The sequence below is a fragment of the Coregonus clupeaformis genome, chromosome 28, assembly GCF_020615455.1.
Source record: "Coregonus clupeaformis isolate EN_2021a chromosome 28, ASM2061545v1, whole genome shotgun sequence".
Taxonomy (NCBI): domain Eukaryota; kingdom Metazoa; phylum Chordata; class Actinopteri; order Salmoniformes; family Salmonidae; genus Coregonus; species Coregonus clupeaformis.
Window position 1 is genome coordinate 22,655,192 of NC_059219.1, and position 19,204 is coordinate 22,674,395.

The window sequence follows — 19,204 nt, forward strand, 5'->3', positions numbered from 1 at the left end:
TCTCTTAATCTTATTGCTCAGAGTGTGATGGGGACTCTCCCTTCCTCTCTCTCCTCCTTCTGTTCCTTTCCTCTCCTCTCCTTCACACCTCCTTCCACTATTCACCTCCACTATTCCTCCCTCCCTCCCTCCATCCCTCCCTCGCCTCTGCTTCCAGCTGTGGTAGCTTCTGGTTGAAGCCTGGCCATATATCCTCAGGCTCTCTCCTCTCTCCTCCCTCCTCCCTCCTCTCTCCTCTCCTCTCCTCTCTTCTCTGCTCTCCTCTCTACTCCTCTCTCTTCTCTCCTCCTCTCTCCTCTCTCCTCCTCTCTCCTCTCTCCTCTCTCCTCTCTCCTCCTCTCTCCTCTCTCCTCCTCTCTCCTCTCTCCTCTCTCCTCCTCTCTCCTCTCTCCTCTCTCCTCTCTCCTCTCTCCACTCTGACTGTGTGACTGGGTCTGAATCCTGGCGACACACACAAGGTTTTCTGAAGGGCAAACATAAACTCTACTTCTCTCTTTCCATCTTTCATTCTCTCTCTCTTCCTCTCTCATCGGTAATGTTCAAATACTGTCAAAAGCCACCCTCTCCTCTTCTGCTTCTTGAAGTACTGGAAAATGTGTTCTTCCTTCTTACATTCACACCTTCCTTGAAGTAGTCACAAATAGCAGAAATCATTCATTGGTCATAGAATTCCTAGTACATGTATGTTACAGGAACATCCACCATCTGTAGTTGACCTGAGAGCCCATGTAGAATCCAGATATTCCTGATTTAGAGGAGCCTACCACTGAGGACAAATACTGTAACGATTGCTCTCGTGCAATACAGAATCTTATGATATTGACATTTTGATTTATGGCGACATGCATTATTCAATACATGTTCTATTCAATAGATCAATATCATTTTGATGAAAATGATATGGATCCTCATGGGGAGGATAACCGGAGATTAACCGGTGTTGGAACAACGCAGACAAAGACGGGGGAATACCTTCCTCTGGAAAAGCAGACAGGGACATCGGAATCACGAGACTGTATCCATGGCAACCCATACAAACCCATACATAGAGGGAATCCTGGACCAGTATCCCTAGTAACAGACAGGATATGGGAATCTGGGAAAATGTGGATTTCTCCCTAGTAACACACAGCAGGTCAGAGAGGAAGGAAAGAGACCCTCCCTGTTGAAACAGACAGAATTCCCAAAGTTAAGAAATACAATTCCCATTAGTCAGATTTATGGAAGCTTGGGAATTCTGTATCTGTTTTGGGTCCTCTTGACCAAGTGTTTCCCTTGAAAAGGAGATGCACTTTAGGAAAAGGGCTTTGTTTTTCCCACATTCCATGTCATGTTTGACTCTATGCAGATTTGAACTATGTAATGCTACAGAGGCTCAGGGAGACAAGACCCAGGAGAGTCTAGTTAAGGTACAGATGTGTCTTCCTGATACCCTCACTGTCTCTGAGTGGAAGTCAGTGGTCTGGTAAACACTCTTTAATTTAACACTCATACGGAACAGGGTTTCCATAAGGAGACACACACACACAGAGAGAGAGAGATACTCATTAAGGTATTAGAGGAAGCCCTGACACACTCAATTAAACAGTGTTTAAATAGGTCTCTCTAAGTGAATCTGTACTGTTGAAGTACTTCTAGAGCATAACCTACACTACTCTCATCTCAGTGACTCCACCTCTATCTCCTCATGTCTACTCTGTTCTCATCTCAGTGACTCCACCCTATCTCCTCCTCATGTCTACTCTGTTCTCATCTCAGTGACTCCATCTCTATCTCCTCCTCATGTCTACTCTGTTCTCATCTCAGTGACTCCACCTCTATCTCCTCATGTCTACTCTGTTCTCATCTCAGTGACTCCACCTCTATCTCCTCATGTCTACTCTGTTCTCATCTCAGTGACTCCACCTCTATCTCCTCCTCATGTCTACTCTGTTCTCATCTCAGTGACTCCACCTCTATCTCCTCCTCATCTCTACTCTGTTCTCATCTCAGTGACTCCACCTCTATCTCCTCCTCATCTCTACTCTGTTCTCATCTCAGTGACTCCACCTCTATCTCCTCCTCATGTCTACTCTGTTCTCATCTCAGTGACTCCACCTCTATCTCCTCATGTCTACTCTGTTCTCATCTCAGTGACTCCACCTCTATCTCCTCCTCATGTCTACTCTGTTCTCATCTCAGTGACTCCACCTCTATCTCCTCCTCATCTCTACTCTGTTCTCATCTCAGTGACTCCACCTCTATCTCCTCCTCATGTCTACTCAGTTCTCATCTCAGTGACTCCACCTCTATCTCCTCATGTCTACTCTGTTCTCATCTCAGTGACTCCACCTCTATCTCCTTCTCATGTCTACTCTGTTCTCATCTCAGTGACTCCACCTCTATCTCCTCATGTCTACTCTGTTCTCATCTCAGTGACTCCACCTCTATCTCCTCCTCATGTCTACTCTGTTCTCATCTCAGTGACTCCACCTCTATCTCCTCCTCATCTCTACTCTGTTCTCATCTCAGTGACTCCACCTCTATCTCCTCCTCATGTCTACTCTGTTCTCATCCCAGTGACTCCACCTTTATCTCCTCCTCATCTCTACTCTGTTCTCATCTCAGTGACTCCACCTCTATCTCCTCCTCATGTCTACTCTGTTCTCTTCTCAGTGACTCCACCTCTATCTCCTCCTCATGTCTACTCTGTTCTCATCTCAGTGACTCCACCTCTATCTCCTCATGTCTACTCTGTTCTCATCTCAGTGACTCCACCTCTATCTCCTCATCATGTCTACTCTGTTCTCATCTCAGTGACTCCACTTCTATCTCCTCCTCATGTCTACTCTGTTCTCATCTCAGTGACTCCACCTCTATCTCCTCCTCATGTCTACTCTGTTCTCATCTCAGTGACTCCACCTCTATCTCCTCCTCATGTCTACTCTGTTCTCATCTCAGTGACTCCACCTCTATCTCCTCCTCATGTCTACTCTGTTCTCATCTCAGTGACTCCACCTCTATCTCCTCCTCATATCTACTCTGTTCTCATCTCAGTGACTCCACTATCTCCTCCTCATGTCTACTCTGTTCTCATCTCAGTGACTCCACCTCTATCTCCTCCTCATGTCTACTCTGTTCTCATCTCAGTGACTCCACCTCTATCTCCTCCTCATGTCTACTCTGTTCTCATCTCAGTGACTCCACTATCTCCTCCTCATGTCTACTCTGTTCTCATCTCAGTGACTCCACTATCTCCTCCTCATGTCTACTCTGTTCTCATCTCAGTGACTCCACCTCTATCTCCTCCTCATGTCTACTCTGTTCTCATCTCAGTGACTCCACTATCTCCTCCTCATGTCTACTCTGTTCTCATCTCAGTGACTCCACTATCTCCTCCTCATGTCTACTCTGTTCTCATCTCAGTGACTCCACTATCTCCTCATGTCTACCTTGTTCTGGTCATTAGTAACGACTAAATAGTAATAGACGGTTAAAGGGATTTTTCACCCCCAAATTAATTGACCAGACGTTTTCTAAGATCTTCTAAAATGTATTCTCAAGTGGTTGAAAGTTGAGCTGAACAGACAGACTACTAGTGGAGGGCGTTGGTAACCATTCCTCCCATCACACCCCTGTTCCTGGTGTGAAAGATGGGAGCACCCGAAAACTGGAAAATACCTTTCTCACTCTGTCTCACTCTTTCTCTATTTCCCTCTCTCGCTATTCTAAACTGGGTCAGTCTCGTCTGCAGTTATAGTCTATCATGTTCATTGGAGCATACCTTTTTTTCTCTGACACACACACACACACACACACACACACACACACCACCACCAACAACAACAACTACTTCAGAGGGGATTCCCACATTGCTGTAGAGACTCAGAAGAGGGTGTGGTCTATTTGTGTGAAAGAAAGTGTGTGTAGAGTGTGAGTGTGTGTTTGTGTGTGTGTAGAGGGAGAGAGAGAGAGCGAGAGTGTATTGGGTGTGGTCTACATGTGCAGAGCATCAGATGAATATTAATGTCAACAGAGGGGGAATCCTTCATTACTACAGAGACACAGGCGGGTGCTGTGTGTGTGTGTGAGGCAGGATGGTGCTGTCGGTGTGTGTGTGTGTTGGGTCCAACTATTTCACCACTTCATCCATGGCTTCTCTTTCTGTTCCTTTATTATTTTCTCTTTCTCCTCAGCCCTGGAACACTCTTCTGTTCCAAAGTCCTTATTTGACCCTTTCTCTCTCTGTTTTCTATGTTTGACATGTTTCTCTGGCTGTTTTGTGAGAAGGAGTTGGGGAGAAAATAATTAAGTCTCGGGATTGTGTGAGTGTGTGTGGACTGGGTTGCACACACATGCTGACATTCTCAGACATTTCTGAGATGAAGATCTTTTTCTCCTGAGCTCCGGTCTGTCTGCTCACTCTTTTTTGTGAAAACAGACTGATATTGTCATGGAGATAAAAGAAACCTCCTAATAATGTAGTCTAGAACTGTCACACTGAAGCCAGCCCACATTTTAATGATACACTAACTCTCTCTCTCTCTCTCTCTCTCTCTCTCTCTCTCTCTCTCTCTCTCTCTCTCTCTCTCTCTCTCTCTCTCTCTCTCTCTCTCTCTCTCTCTCTCTCTCTCTCTCTCTCTCTCTCTCTCTCTCTGTCTGTCTCTGTCTCTCTCTTTCTCTCGCTCTCTCTCTGTCTCTATCTCTCTCTCTGTGTCTCTCTCTCTAGATCCGCAGCTCAAGGGCATAGTGACCAGGTTGTACTGCAGACAGGGATACTACTTGCAGATGAACCCAGATGGATGTCTGGACGGGACCAAAGATGACGGCACTAACTCCTGTGAGTCCGCACGAACACACACACACAGAGGGGGGTAGATTGAGTGACTGAGTGGCAACCTCCGTCAATCCAGTGACAGCCATTTTATCAGAAGTCATCCAATCACAGATCTCATACAGTACACGTCAGACATAGACAGATGAGAAGTGACACACAGAAGTCCAGATGAACACGGCTCTGTGACTAATGTCATTTCTCACACGGCTACTACACGCATGTGTCAAGTCTCATACACGTCTCGTGTGCCATTCATGTAATTAAGCGTCACGGTAGCTCACATGTATATACTGTATCATTCCATTGTAGTCATGTGTGTGTCACATATGGTTGACTGAGTATCTGAATCTTATATAGATGCATAGGCTATTGCATACGTACACATACACACACACACACACACACACACATACACACACAATAATGTCTATTCTATCTGTAAGATTTTCAATCCTCTTTATTGTGCTGATTGGTCTCTCAGCTCTGTTCAACCTCATCCCAGTGGGCCTTCGAGTGGTGGCCATCCAGTCAGTCAAGATGGGTCTGTACATCGCCATGAACGGGGAGGGACACCTCTACTCATCAGTGAGTACAGATAAATGCTGATGATGACGTGTGCCAGCCGGGCGGCCATCTTGGTTGAGCTGATTTTCAGAATGTTTAGTAATCTGTTGATTACTATGAAAATTCTCAGTTTTCTTCTATATGCAACTGTATGTGTGTAATTATTTCTGCTAAAACAGATTGATCCAACTATCTAAGGCTGCGTTTACACAGGCAGCCCAAATCTGATCTTTTGAAAAGATCTGACTGGTTAAAAGACCAATTAGTGAAAAAAAGACTGGAATTGTGCTGCCTGTGTAAACGCAGCCTTTATATCACTCAGTCACCATACTGATATGCAGTATATTTAGCATGACAAACCACCTGTCCTGGAGACACACTGAGTTCAACAAGATCCTGGAATCCTTTAGGAAGAATACGTGTAGAACGACTTTTCCCCAGAGGCCATAGTGAGGTTTTATCTAATGGATCAGTATACAGTAGTTTGTGTACAGTGCTGTCTGTCTGACCAATGGTTCACCCTGGGTTCACATGAAGGGGAACATGCATCATGAATAGTAATTACTGTCATGACCAGAGGAGGCTGGTGGGAGGAGCTACAGGAGGACGGGCTCATTGTAATGGCTGTAATGGAATCAGTGGAACGGTATCAAACACATGGAAACTACACGTTTGACTCCGTTCCATTAATTCCATTCCAGCCATTACAATGAGCCCGTCCTCCCGTAGCTCCTCCCACCAGCCTCCTCTGGTCATTACCCTAGGTAGGTAGGATGCTTAACCAAAGATATTGTACAGCTGTTGGTTACACCAGAGTGCCAGAGGCTCTGGAACTGAAAAAGGTTAACGAGGCTAACTTAGCTAGTTAGGGCACAAGAAGTCATCTTCTCTTTAGGTTGCAACGTTACATGACTCCTCAGTAAGATTCCTATCTTGAATAGTTCTCAAGTCTTTATGGGGTTGATGATGAATTTATGGGCATGTGACACTAGATATATCAGAAGAACAGTTCCCTTAGTGTTTCTCATTGTGAATTGACCATCATTCATCCTCTTTATTCATCACATAATAATGGAATTACATCAGCTTCTGCTTCTTCTACGACAGGTAGTGTTCTAACAAGGAGCTTTATTTGGAAAAGACCAGCAGAGAGAGACTGAAATAGAGAGAAAAAGGATAGAGAAAATAAAAGCTTTCCATTAAATGTCCCCACATCCGTTTGCACCCAAACCCTCCTCTCTCTCTCTTCTTGTCTCCAAGGAAACTTGAGGGGCTCCTTGAGAGAAAGTGAAGTGGTGAGAAAGATGGTGAGAGAGAGTGGGTGAGAGTGAGACATGGAGAGAGAGAGAGAGTGAGAGAGAGAGGAAGAAGAAGCTGACAGGAATATGAATTATTCCCGACCCTGACACACCAGACCAGTGGAATATCCCTCTTTTCTTTCCTTGTTTTCTCACCGTGTCGGAGCGAGGGAGAGTGACAGGCGGAGAATAGCTTGTTATGCTGCAGAGAGGAGAGCAGCCGGGCGCTTGTTTTGTCGTTTTTTGGAGGAGAGATGTGATGTTCTGTTTCGCTCTCTGTTCAGTTAGAGACAGAGGGATGAGGGCTGCTTTTGAATTATTGATGGGGGAAGTCCTGTCCACACACACACACACACACACACACACACACACACACACACAGAGAGAGACACACACACACACACCACTGACTAGGAAAAACCCACTAGTGCAATGCAGAATGAATCAGAATAAGAACAGGATTGAATTTGTATTTTTCAGTCCTGTTAGGGATTTAACCGATATTATCTGCTATTTACCAAATCATTATGTTTTATAATAATACAACAGTTATGTTGCTCTAGTACGTCAAAGAATCCAACACAATTGATAACTACCTGGTACTAAATGGTTTATAGAGGCGCTGCTTTGATGAACCACGAAAACACAAGATGGCCGATTGACAGCAGCCCATAATTAGAATTACAGTAAGCTCAAGAATAGAGTGTTGTAGTGTTACTCCCCCTGATGATGAAGGATCAAGATGAACTATAGTGCTACACATCTGTCTGGTTGTAGAGAAGAAATGAGTTAGAAAGAGAGAGAGAGAGACTGAGAGAGAGAGAGACTGAGAGAGAGACAGAGAGAGAGAGAGAGAGACTGAGAGACTGAGAGAGACAGAGAGAGACAGAGAGAGAGAGACTCATCTCTCTCCATCCGTCTCTCTGTCTCTGTCTCTGCAGTCAACAGATGGCCTGGTGTGAAATGATCTGGTATGTGTTAATTACCAACGATGCTGGGCAAGAGGAAACCAGCGCTGAGTGTGTGTTGATGAGTGTGAAGAACACACACATCTGAGTACTCAAGCACACACTCATGCACACACACAACACACACACAGTTACACGCATGCACATCCGAGTACTTAAGCACACACTCATGCAGACACTCATGCAGACACACAGACAACACACACACACAGTTACACGGACACACATCTGAGTACTAGAGCTCGCACACTGCACACACTCACACTTACGAGAGGGAGAGAGAGCTGTCGATTGATCTCCTAGTATGAAGTGATGTCAGGAGTGTAAATTGGATCTGTGGAGAGAAACCTGCCTGTTGGTTTACACCTTTATAGTAACAAATACACCATACAGTATATACTGTAGCCCTCACCATCAGGTCTTAGAGTCCTCTATGGAGAGAGAACTATCATATCCTCTATATGTTAATATTATGGAGAGAGAACTATCATATCCTATACAGTGAGGGAAAAAAGTATTTGATCCCCTGCTGATTTTGTACGTTTGCCCACTGACAAAGAAATTATCAGTCTCTAATTTTAATGATAGGTTTATTTGAACAGTGAGAGACAGAATAACAACAAAAAAATCCAGAAAAACGCATGTCAAAAATGTTATACATTTGATTTGCATTTTAATGAGTGAAATAAGTATTTGACCCCCTCTCAATCAGAAAGATTTCTGGCTCCCAGGTGTCTTTTATACATGTAACGAGCTGAGATTAGGAGCATCCTCTTAAAGGGAGTGCTCCTAATCTCACCTTGTTACCTGTATAAAAGACACCTGTCCACAGAAGCAATCAATCAATCAGATTCCAAACTCTCCACCATGGCCAAGACCAAAGAGCTCTCCAAGGATGTCAGGGACAAGATTGTAGACCTACACAAGGCTGAAATGGGCTACAAGACCATCGCCAAGCAGCTTGGTGAGAAGGTGACAACAGTTGGTGCGATTATTCGCAAATGGAAGAAATACAAAATAAATGTCAATTTCCCTCGGCCTGGGGCTCCATGCAAGATCTAACCTCATGGAGTTGCAATGATCATGAGAACGGTGAGGAATCAGCCCAGAACTACACGGGAGGATCTTGTCAATGATCTCAAGGCAGCTGGGACCATAGTCACCAAGAAAACAATTGGTAACACACTACGCCGTGAAGGACTGAAATCCTGCAGCGCCCGCAAGGTCCCCCTGCTCAAGAAACCACATATACAGGCCCGTCTGAAGTTTGCCAATGAACATCTGAATGATTCAGTGGAGAACTGGGTGAAAGTGTTGTGGTCAGATGAGACCAAAATTGAGCTCTTTGGCATCAACTCAACTCGCCGTGTTTGGAGGTGGAGGAATGCTGCCTATGACCCCAAGAACACCATCCCCACCGTCAAACATGGAGGTGGAAACATTATGCTTTGGGGGTGTTTTTCTGCTAAGGGGATAGGACAACTTCACCGCATCAAAGGGACGATGGACGGGGCCATGTACCATCAAATCTTGGGTGAGAACCTCCTTCCCTCAGCCAGGGCATTGAAAATGGGTCGTGGATGGGTATTCCAGCACGACAATGACCAAAAACACACGGCCAAGGCAACAAAGGAGTGGCTCAAGAAGAAGCACATTAAGGTCCTGGAGTGGCCTAGCCAGTCTCCAGACCTTAATCACATAGAAAATCTGTGGAGGGAGCTGAAGGTTCGAGATGCCAAACGTCAGCCTCGAAACCTTAATGATTTGGAAAAGATCTGCAAAGAGGAGTGGAACAAAATCCCTCCTGAGATGTGTGCAAACCTGGTGGCCAACTACAAGAAACGTCTGACCTCTGTGATTGCCAACAAGGGTTTTGCCACCAAGTACTAAGTCATGTTTTGCAGAGGGGTCAAATACTTATTTCCCTAATTAAAATGCAAATCAATTTATAAAATATTTGACATGCCTTTTTCTGGATTTTTTTGTCGTTATTCTGTCTCTCACTGTTAAAATAAACCTACCATTAAAATTATAGACTGATCATGTCTTTGTCAGTGGGCAAACGTACAAAATCAGCAGGGGATCAAATACTTTTTTCCCTCACTGTATATGTTAATACTATGGAGAGAGAACTATCATTTCCTCTATATGTTAATACTATGGGGAGAGAACTATCATATCCTCTATATGTTAATATTATGGAGAGAGAACTATCATATCCTCTATATGTTAATACTATGGAGGAAAACATGAGTGAGATAGATGCTGTATGTTCCATCTGAGAGGAACATATACTGAACAAAAATATAAATGCAACATGCAACAATTTCAATGATTTAACTGAATTACAGTTTATATAAGGAAATCAGTCAATTGAAATAAATGCATTAGGCCGATATCTATGGATTTCACATGACTGGGTAGGGGCGCAGCCACGGGTAGGCCTGGGAGGGCATAGGCCCACCCACTGGGGAGCCAGTCCCAGCCAATCAGAATGAGTTTTTCCCCACAAAAGGGCTTTATAACAGACAGAAATACTCCTCAGTTTCATCAGCTGTCCGGGTGGCTGGTCTCAGACGATCCCGCAGGTGAAGAAGCCGGATGTGGAGGTCCTGGGCTGGCATGGTTACACGTGGTCTGTGATTGTGAGGCCGGTTGGACTTACTGCCAAATTATTTTATGGTAGAGAAATTAACATTCAATTATCTGGCTTCAGCTCTTGTGAACATTCCTGCAGTCAGCATGCCAATTGCACGCTCACTCAAAACTTGAGACATCTGTAGCATTGTGTTGTGTGACAAAACTGCACATTTTAGAGTGGCCTTTTATTGTCCCCAGTACAAGGTGCACCTGTGTAATGATCATGCTGTTTAATAAGCTTCTTGATATGCCACACCTGTCAGGTGGATGGATTATCTTGGCAAAGGGGAAATGCTCACTAACAGGGATGTAAACAAATTTGTGCACAAAATCTGAGAGAAATGCGCTTTTTGTGCGTATTGTTGCGGCTTCGAGGGACAAAGACAGAAGTTACCCTGGCCCGTATGCACACACTCATACTGTAGCTCATATATTGGCTGGAGGATAATTACAGTTATTTGTTTATTTGGTGGAGAAATACATTAAACCTTGGTATGGCTGTATGTACAGTTGAAGTCGGAAGTTTACATACATTAAATCTAGTTTTTCAACCAATCTACTTTGTGCATGACACAAGTAATTTTTCCAACAATTGTTTACAGACAGATTATTTCACTTATAATTCACTGTATCACAATTCCAGTGGGTCAGAAGTTTACACTAAGTTGACTGTGCCTTTAAACAGCTTGGAAAATTCCAGAAAATGATGTCATGGCTTTAGAAGCTTCTGATAGGCTAATTGACATAATTTGAATCAATTGGAGGTTTACCTGTGGATGTATTTCAAGGCCTACCTTCAAACTCAGTGCCTCTTTGCTTGACATCATGGGAAAATCAAAAGAAATCAGCCAAGACCTCAGAAAAAAAATTGTAGACCTCGACAAGTCTGGTTCGTCCTTGGGAGCAATTTCCAAACGTGTGAAGGTACCACGTTCATCTGTACAAACAATAGTACGCAAGTATAAACACCATGGGACCACGCAGCCGTCATACCGCTCAGGAAGGAGACGAGTTCTGTCTCCTAGAGATGAACGTACTTTGGTGCGAAAAGTGCAAATCAATCCCAGAACAACAGCAAAGGACCTTGTGAAGATGCTGGAGGAAACAGATACAAAAGTATCTATATCCACAGTAAAACAAGTCCTATATCAACATAACCTGAAAGGCCGCTCAGCAAGGAAGAAGCCAATGCTCCAAAACCACCATAAAAAAGCCAGACTACGGTTTGCAACTGCACATGGGGACAAAGATCGTACCTTTTGGAGAAATGTCCTCTGGTCTGATGAAACAAAAATAGAACTGTTTGGCCATAATGACCATCGTTATGTTTGGAGGAAAAGGGGGGTTGCTTGCAAGCCAAAGAACACCATCCCAACCGTGAAGCACAGGGGTGGCTGCATCATGCTGTGGGGGTGCTTTGCTGCAGGAGGGACTGGTGCACTTCACAAAATAGATGGCATCATTGGGAAGGAAAATTATGTGGATATATTGAAGCAACATCTCAAGACATCAGTCAGGAAGTTAAAGCTTGGTCGCAAATGGGTCTTCCAAATGGACAATGACCCCAAGCATACTTCCAAAGTTGTGGGGAAATGGCTTAAGGACAACAAAGTCAAGGTATTGGAGTGGCCATCACAAAGACCTGACCTCAATCCAATAGAACATTTGTGGGCAGAACTGAAAAGGTGTGTGGGAGCAAGAAGGCCTACAAACCTGACTCCGTTACACCAGCTCTGACCAAATACTAATTGAGTGTATGTGAACTTCTGACCCACTGGGAATGTGATGAAAGAAATAAAAGCTGAAATAAATCATTCTCTCTACTATTATTCTGACATTTCACATTCTTAAAATAAAGTGGTGATCCTAACTGACCTAAGACAGGGAATTTTTACTAGGATTAAATGTCAGGAGTTGTGAAAAACTGAGTTTAAATGTATTTGGCTAAGGTGTATGTAAACTTCCGACTTCAACTGCATATCTCTCTCTTTTGTTGTCTCTCTCTCTCTCTCTCTCTCTCTCTCTCTCTCTCTCTCTTTCTCTCCCTCTCTCTCTCTCTCTCTCTCTCTCTCTCTCTCTCTCTCTCTCTCTCTTTTCTTCTTCTTCTCTATACCATAGCATCTGTTTTCTGACAGAGACCTTGTGTGTGTGTGTGTGTGTGTGTGTGTGCACATGCGTGTGTACGTGCTTGGATGCAGAGACAGGACAGGATGACTAGATGAAAGGTTTGTGGAGTTGAAAGGAAGAGCATGGTGTCATCCTCACTAAAGGACAACCAGACAGGACACACAACAGCAAGGATGCTACTCTATACCTCTCCATGTTAACAGTACAGTGCCTTCGGAAAGTATTCAGACCCCTTGACCTTTTCCACATTTTGTTATGTTACAGCCTTATTCTAAATTTGATTAATATATTTATTTTTTGCAATCTACACACAATACCCCATAATGACAAAGCGAAAACAGGTTGTAGACATTTTTGCAAATTTATATAAAAAAAAAAAGAAATACCTTATTTACATAAGTATTCAGTCCCTTTGCTATGAGACTCGAAATTGAGCTCAGGTGCATCCTGTTTCCATTGATCATCCTTGAGATGTGTCTACAACTTGGTTGGAGTCCACCTGTGGTAAATTCAATTGATTGGACATTATTTGGAAAGGCACACACCTGTCTATATAAGGTCCCACAGTTGACAGTGCATGTCAGAGCAAAAACATTTTAGTCATTTAGCAGACGCTCTTATCCAGAGCGACTTACAGTTAGTGAGTGCATCATTTTTTTTAAATACTGGCCCCCGGTGGGAATCGAACCCACAACCCTGGCGTTGCAAGCGCCATGCTCTACCAACTGAGCTACAGGAGGCCTTGAGGTCGAAGGAATTGTCCGTAGAGCTCCGAGACAGGATTGTGTCGAGGCACAGATCTGGGGAAGGGTACCAAAACATTTCTGCAGTATTGAAGGTCCCCAAGAACACAGTGGCCTCCACCATACTTAAACAGAAGAAGTTTGGAACCACCAAGACTCTTCCTAGAGCTGGCCGCCCGGCCAAACTGAGCAATCCGGGGAGAAGGGCCTTGGTCAGGGAGGTGACCAAGAACCCGATGGTCACTCTGACGGAGCTCTAGAATTCCTCTGTGGAGATGGGAGAACCTTCCAGAAGGACAACCATCTCTGCAGCACTCCACCAATCAGGCCTTTATGGTAGAGTGGCCAGACAGAAGCCACTCCTTAGTAAAAGGCACATGACAGCCTGCTTGGAGTTTACCAAAAGGCACCTAAAGACTCTCAGACTATGAGAAACAAGATTTTCTGCTCTGACGAGAACAAGATTGAACTCTTTGGCCTGAATGCCAAGCGTCACGTCTGGAGGAAACCTGGCCCCATCCCTACGGTGAAGCATGGTGGTAGCAGCATCATGCTGTGGGGATGTTTTTCAGTGGCAGGGACTGGGAGACTAGTCAGGATCGGGGCAAAGATGAACGGAGCAAAGTACAGAGAGATCCTTGATGATAACCTGCTCCAGAGCGCTCAGCACCTCAGACTGGGGCGAAGGTTCACCTTCTAACAGGACAACGACCCTAAGCACACAGCCAAGACAACGCAGGAGTGGCTTCGGGACAAGTCTCTGAATGTTCTTGAGTGGCCCAGCCAGAGCCCGGACTTGAACCCAATCGATCATCTCTGGAGAGACCTGAAAATAGCTGTGCAGCAACGCTCCCCTTCCAACCTGATAGAGCTTGAGAGGATCTGCAGAGAAGAATGGGAGAAACTCCCCAAATACAGGTGTACCAAGCTTATAATAATAATAAGCCATTTAGCAGACGCTTTTATCCAAAGCGACTTACAGTCATGCGTGCATACATTTCTGTGTATGGGTGGTCCTGGGGTTCGAACCCACTACCCTGACGTTACAAGCGCCGTGCTCTACCAGCTGAGCTACAGAGGACCACAGCTTGTAGCGGTATACCCAGGAAGACTTGATGCTGTAATCGCTGCCGAAGGTGCTTCAACAAAGTACTGAGTAAATGGTCTGAATACTTATGTAAATGTGATATTTCATTTTGTTTGTTTTTTATATAAATTAGCAAAACATTTCTAAAAACCTGTTCTTGCTTTGTCATTATGGGGTATTGTGTGTAGATTGATGAGAGAAAAAAACAATTTAATCAATTTTAGAATAAGGCTGTAACGTAACAAAATGTGGAAAAAGTAAAGGGGTCTGAATACTTTCCGAAGGCCCTGTATATGGCAGCTGAAGAGATACAGGCATCTGTAGAACTGAACACCATTCATCCGCCATTTTTCTCAGAGTATCATATGGCTTTTTTGGTTTAAACCAACCAAATACAAAAATACTTTTCGCCAAAAATTGAACTACAGATTGCCCTTTTAAGACTAAAACACTCCATCTAAAGAGGTCTCTAAGTTTCCCTCCTCCTTCACACAGTGTTTATTCTGTCGTTCTTTATTCTGTCATTCTCCAGTCCTCCTCCTCCTCTCTCCCTCTTTCCTTTCTTTGACTTACTTGTTTACCCACAATTCCCCTGGGTAATTAGCAATGTGATAATGAGCAGTGTCGGAGGCATAAACAGACACACACACACTCGTGCACACACACACAAACTCACCACATGACACACACACACACACACACACACACACACACACACACACCACACCACACACATACATACACACAATAAGACCAGCTGGATGTGTGGGATTAATACTGGATCACTCTCTGCACCCTTCTAACCCCTGGTCTAACCTCAGCCGTATAGAGCACAGCATGAAACTGGCCCTAAGTCAGTTTTTAATATTATGAAATACTAAGGTCCAGCATGTGTGTGTACAGATGTAGGATCTTCATTTGATCACCCTGTTGCAGGAGAACTTTCCTGCAATGCAGGACATTTAAAACGTGGAGTATATTTGAGGTTTTAAAAGGCTTCTGAAGTTTGTAATTTCCACTTTGAAATGTCAGACTTGATTTTACCTTACGGAAAATGTATCAACCCCTACAAAAATGTCCATTAATTATAATCCACATAATAATTCACATTTCCTGTTGATGCAGGATTATTTTCCTGTGTGTGTGTGTGTGTGTGTGTGTGTGTGTGTGTGTGTGTGTGTGTGTGTGTGTGTGTGTGTGTGTGTGTGTGTGTGTGTGTGTGTGTGTGTGTGTGTGTGTGTGTGTGTGGACATGTTTAACTATACTCCCCGCAAGAATAGTAAACAATCAAAATGTTCACCAACTGGGGACATTGTGTTAGTCCCCACAAAGTCAAATGTTATTTCTAAGGGGTTTAGGGGGTTTAGGGTTAAAGTTAGAATTAGTGTTAGGGTTAGAATTAGGTTTAGGGTTAGGAGCTAGGGTTAGTTTTAGGGTTAGGATTAGGCGCTAGAGTTAGGTTTTGGGGTTAAGGTTAGGGTTAAGGTTAAGGTTAGGTTTAGGGGTTAGGGAAAATAGGATTTTGAATGGGACTGAATTGTGTGTCCCCACAAGGTTAGTTATACAAGACTGTTTGTGTGCTTCCCCCCAGGAGACATCCTCCTCCCTTGGTGATTTATCTCTCTCTTCTCTCCTACGTCCTCCTTTCCTTCCCCTGTTTCTTTCTCTCCTTTAATCTACACTGCCTCTTCTCTCTCTAACAGCCTGTGTTTTATAACTTTGTTCAGTATGCAGGTCCATCTCAATAGTCTAAAATGGCTTCCTCTCCTTGTAACCTCACCTTAACGGCCCAGTGCAGTCAAAAACGTGATTTTCCTGTGTTTTATATATATTTCCACACTAGGAGGTTGGAATAATACTGTGAAATTGTGAAAATTATGATAATTCCTTTTAGTGAAAGAGCTGTTTGAAAATGTATGTTTTGGTGGGATGGAGTTTTGGCCTGCCTGGTGACAATTAGTTAATAGACCAATAAGAAAGATAGTTCCAAACCTCTCTGCCAATAACAGCTAGTTTTCAGTTTTCTCCTCCACACTCAAACCACTCCTAGACAGTCCTAGCAAAATTCTTGCTAGAGAAATCGCTCTTTGCTAAGAAGCAAATCTTTTTTTTTTTGGACTATTTTAATTGAAACAATCCCAGTAAGGTATTTATTTGTTCCCCTGAAATTATTTGATGTTGAGATTTTAAAAAACTTCTGCATTGGGCCTTTAAATCCTAAATGATTTGAAATCACAGGATAAGTGAAAGCAACATGGTGGACACCTGTCCAATTATTTCACATCAGAGCAGATGAAAGAGTGGAGAGAAGACAAGTAGAGAAAGCCACTTTAGACTATTGAGACACAGCCTGAATGTGTTAATTGGACAGAGGTGAATGACACAGGGGAAAAGTACAGTGAACCATAATGAGAACCACAAAAAGAGCAATGGGAAATGGAAATACGTTGCCAACCACACACATCAATTACACCTAGCCATCACATCAAACTACTGCCCTACCCTCTTCCTCCTCCTCCTCTTCTCCTCCCATCTTCTCCGTTCCATCGTTTCCATGGTAACTGGGAACAAAGGCCCACACAGGTGAGCGAGTGTCTCTTTTCTTGTGGTGGTGACTGACAAGCACACCTGATCGGAATTTCAATGTTTTCCCTGTCTGTCTGTCTCTCTGAGGCTCTGGAAGCTAGGGATGGTTAATTACAGTACAAATCAGTCATTTAGCAGACTGACTGCCCATCCACTTCGCCAAACACCACGCACACTAGCATTTCTTCTCCACAATCAGTCTGGATTTGCTTTCCTCCCTGATGTCTTGTAGAATGCAAACACATTCTAACCGTTCTGATTGGTCCCAGAAACCAATGGGTTGGGCCATCACGAACCATGAATCACGTCATTGGCTTTGATACTCTGATAGGTTAGAGACGATCCAATCGCTGATGAATTTGTTTTGTACAACTCCCCTCATTTTGAAGTGAGCACAAACACCTTCTAGGATGGCAGTTTCAGGCTGAATGTATGTAGCGATCGATAGAGCAGTAAAATTAAGTTCAGGATCAGTCGTCAGGCAAGTCATTTAGCAGGTTGACTGTTGGTGAATCGTCGCCAATGGAAGGTAGATAAACGTCATGGAAACAGTTGATTGAAATTCTTATAAAATTGTTGGATGGACGTTTGGCTGGCATCTAATGGAATATTAAGTGGTAGCAATGTGTCCATTGTTGTCTGTTTGATACTGATGCTGTGTGTGTGCGGTGTGTGTGTGTGTGTGTGTGTGTGTGTGTGTGTGTGTGCCTGCGTGTGTGTGCCTGCGTGTGTGTGCCTGCGTGCGTGTGCGTTTGTGCGTGTGTGTGTGTCTCCTGTAGGAGCTGTTTACAGCAGAGTGTAAGTTTAAGGAGTCGGTGTTTGAGAACTACTATGTGATCTACTCGTCGATGCTGTACAGACAGAATGAGTCTGGGAGGGCCTGGTTCTTGGGCCTGAACAAGGAGGGACAGCCCATGAAGGGCAACCGCGTGAAAAAGACAAAACCCGCCGCTCACTTCCTGCCCAAACCTATAGAAGGTAAGGGTGTTGTCACACACACACACACTCACACACACACACTCACACGCTCTAACACTCTGATCTCTCCTCTTCTCTGTAGTTGCGATGTACAAGGAGCCGTCGTTGCACGACGTCAGAGAGACGTTGCCTAAAGTCGCCGGAGTCCCGTCCAGCAAAAGCACAACCAGCGAACCAGTGGCCATGAACGGGGGCAAGCCAGTCAACAAACCCGACCCGAAGGAGACTGCGACATAACCCCGTCCCCTCCTCTCCTCACGCACGACTGAGACATGAGACTCTGCCCACTGCACACAAACTCTCACCTTGATTGGTCAATTATGGGCTAAGTCCCACCTCCTCTCTCTTTCTCTCGCTCTTTCTCTCTCTCTCTTTCTCTTTTTGGCCGATTCGGTGCAGTGGTGTTCGAGATGAGGATATGGACCACTCCATTTTGGGGATGGCGGAGGGGAGGAGAACGGGAGAAGAGGAGGGGAGAAGGAATTGGAAGGTGGTGAGGAGGAGGAGGAAGAGGAGGAGGAGGAGGAAGGGGAGGAGGAGGAGGGGGAGGAGGAGGAGGAGGGGGGAGGAGGAGGAGGAGGGGGATTGGCTGATTTTATCAGCTAGATAAACTAACAAACTTGGACAGCGGAATGCCCTACCTACGCGATACGGAATGCCTTTTTCAAATCCTTACGATTATTTTTCTGTGACAATCTGTGAGAATGATGACAAAGCGTTTTTTTTCCCTCTTCCTTTTTGCCAGGTAGCCTTGCCTGCTGATGGCTACCCATAAGACCCCTCTCTCACTCTGATGCACTATAGCAACAGAGATCATCCATATTGACCACAGTCTATTGTTTGTTTGTCTATTTACCAATTTGTTTGTTTGTTTATAACTCTATACCCAAAATGCACCAGCGACCGTCTGGATAGCTTGTTGTACAGACACAAAACAGGATTGTCATCTTCTATTTTTCAAATGATTGTCACTCTCTCTCTCTCTCTCTCTCTCTCTCTCTCTCTCTCTCTCTCTCTCTCTCTCTCTCTCTCTCATTCTTTCATTCTTTCTTAGCTTCTCTCTATCTCTACCTCCACATCTCTATTATATCTCTTACTACCACTATTTTCTCTCTGTGTGTTTGTAGGTTAATTTAGGTAGCGAATGATGCAGGAGGTCAATACTTGATTTTCTAAGACATGTATAGAGGGAGAGGACTGGGGCTGGGGATGAGATGTGAATGCTTTGGTAGTATTGAGGACGTAGCAGATACAATGCATGGTAGGTAGAGTGCATTGTAGCAGAGTAGCTAGCATGTCCACAGAAGCTATTATTAACGGAACAGGAAATTATTTTGAGTTTCTATCCAGAGCCATGGTCAATTTAGTCAATTCAGGACATTAATTGAAATTCCAAT

The 19,204-nt window shown here is 44.2% G+C and overlaps 1 protein-coding gene and 1 non-coding gene across 4 annotated transcripts in view; one reads left to right on the plus strand and one right to left on the minus strand.

Moving 5' to 3' along the window:
* LOC121557986 (fibroblast growth factor 14-like) overlaps positions 1 to 18,310 on the plus strand; it is a 46,284-nt gene extending 27,974 nt beyond the window's left edge. For all 3 annotated transcript variants that reach the window (XM_041871431.2, XM_041871434.2, XM_041871433.2), the window contains exons 2-5: positions 4,709 to 4,819; positions 5,298 to 5,401; positions 17,609 to 17,807; positions 17,890 to 18,310. In XM_041871431.2, the coding sequence (XP_041727365.2) occupies positions 4,709 to 4,819; positions 5,298 to 5,401; positions 17,609 to 17,807; positions 17,890 to 18,044 (569 nt within the window). In that variant the 3' untranslated portion in view covers positions 18,045 to 18,310. The remainder of the gene's footprint in view (positions 1 to 4,708; positions 4,820 to 5,297; positions 5,402 to 17,608; positions 17,808 to 17,889) is intronic.
* trnaa-ugc lies at positions 13,081 to 13,154 on the minus strand. The gene has a single exon. It is a non-coding gene; the product is annotated as a tRNA-Ala (tRNA).
* Positions 18,311 to 19,204: the final 894 nt, after the last annotated feature.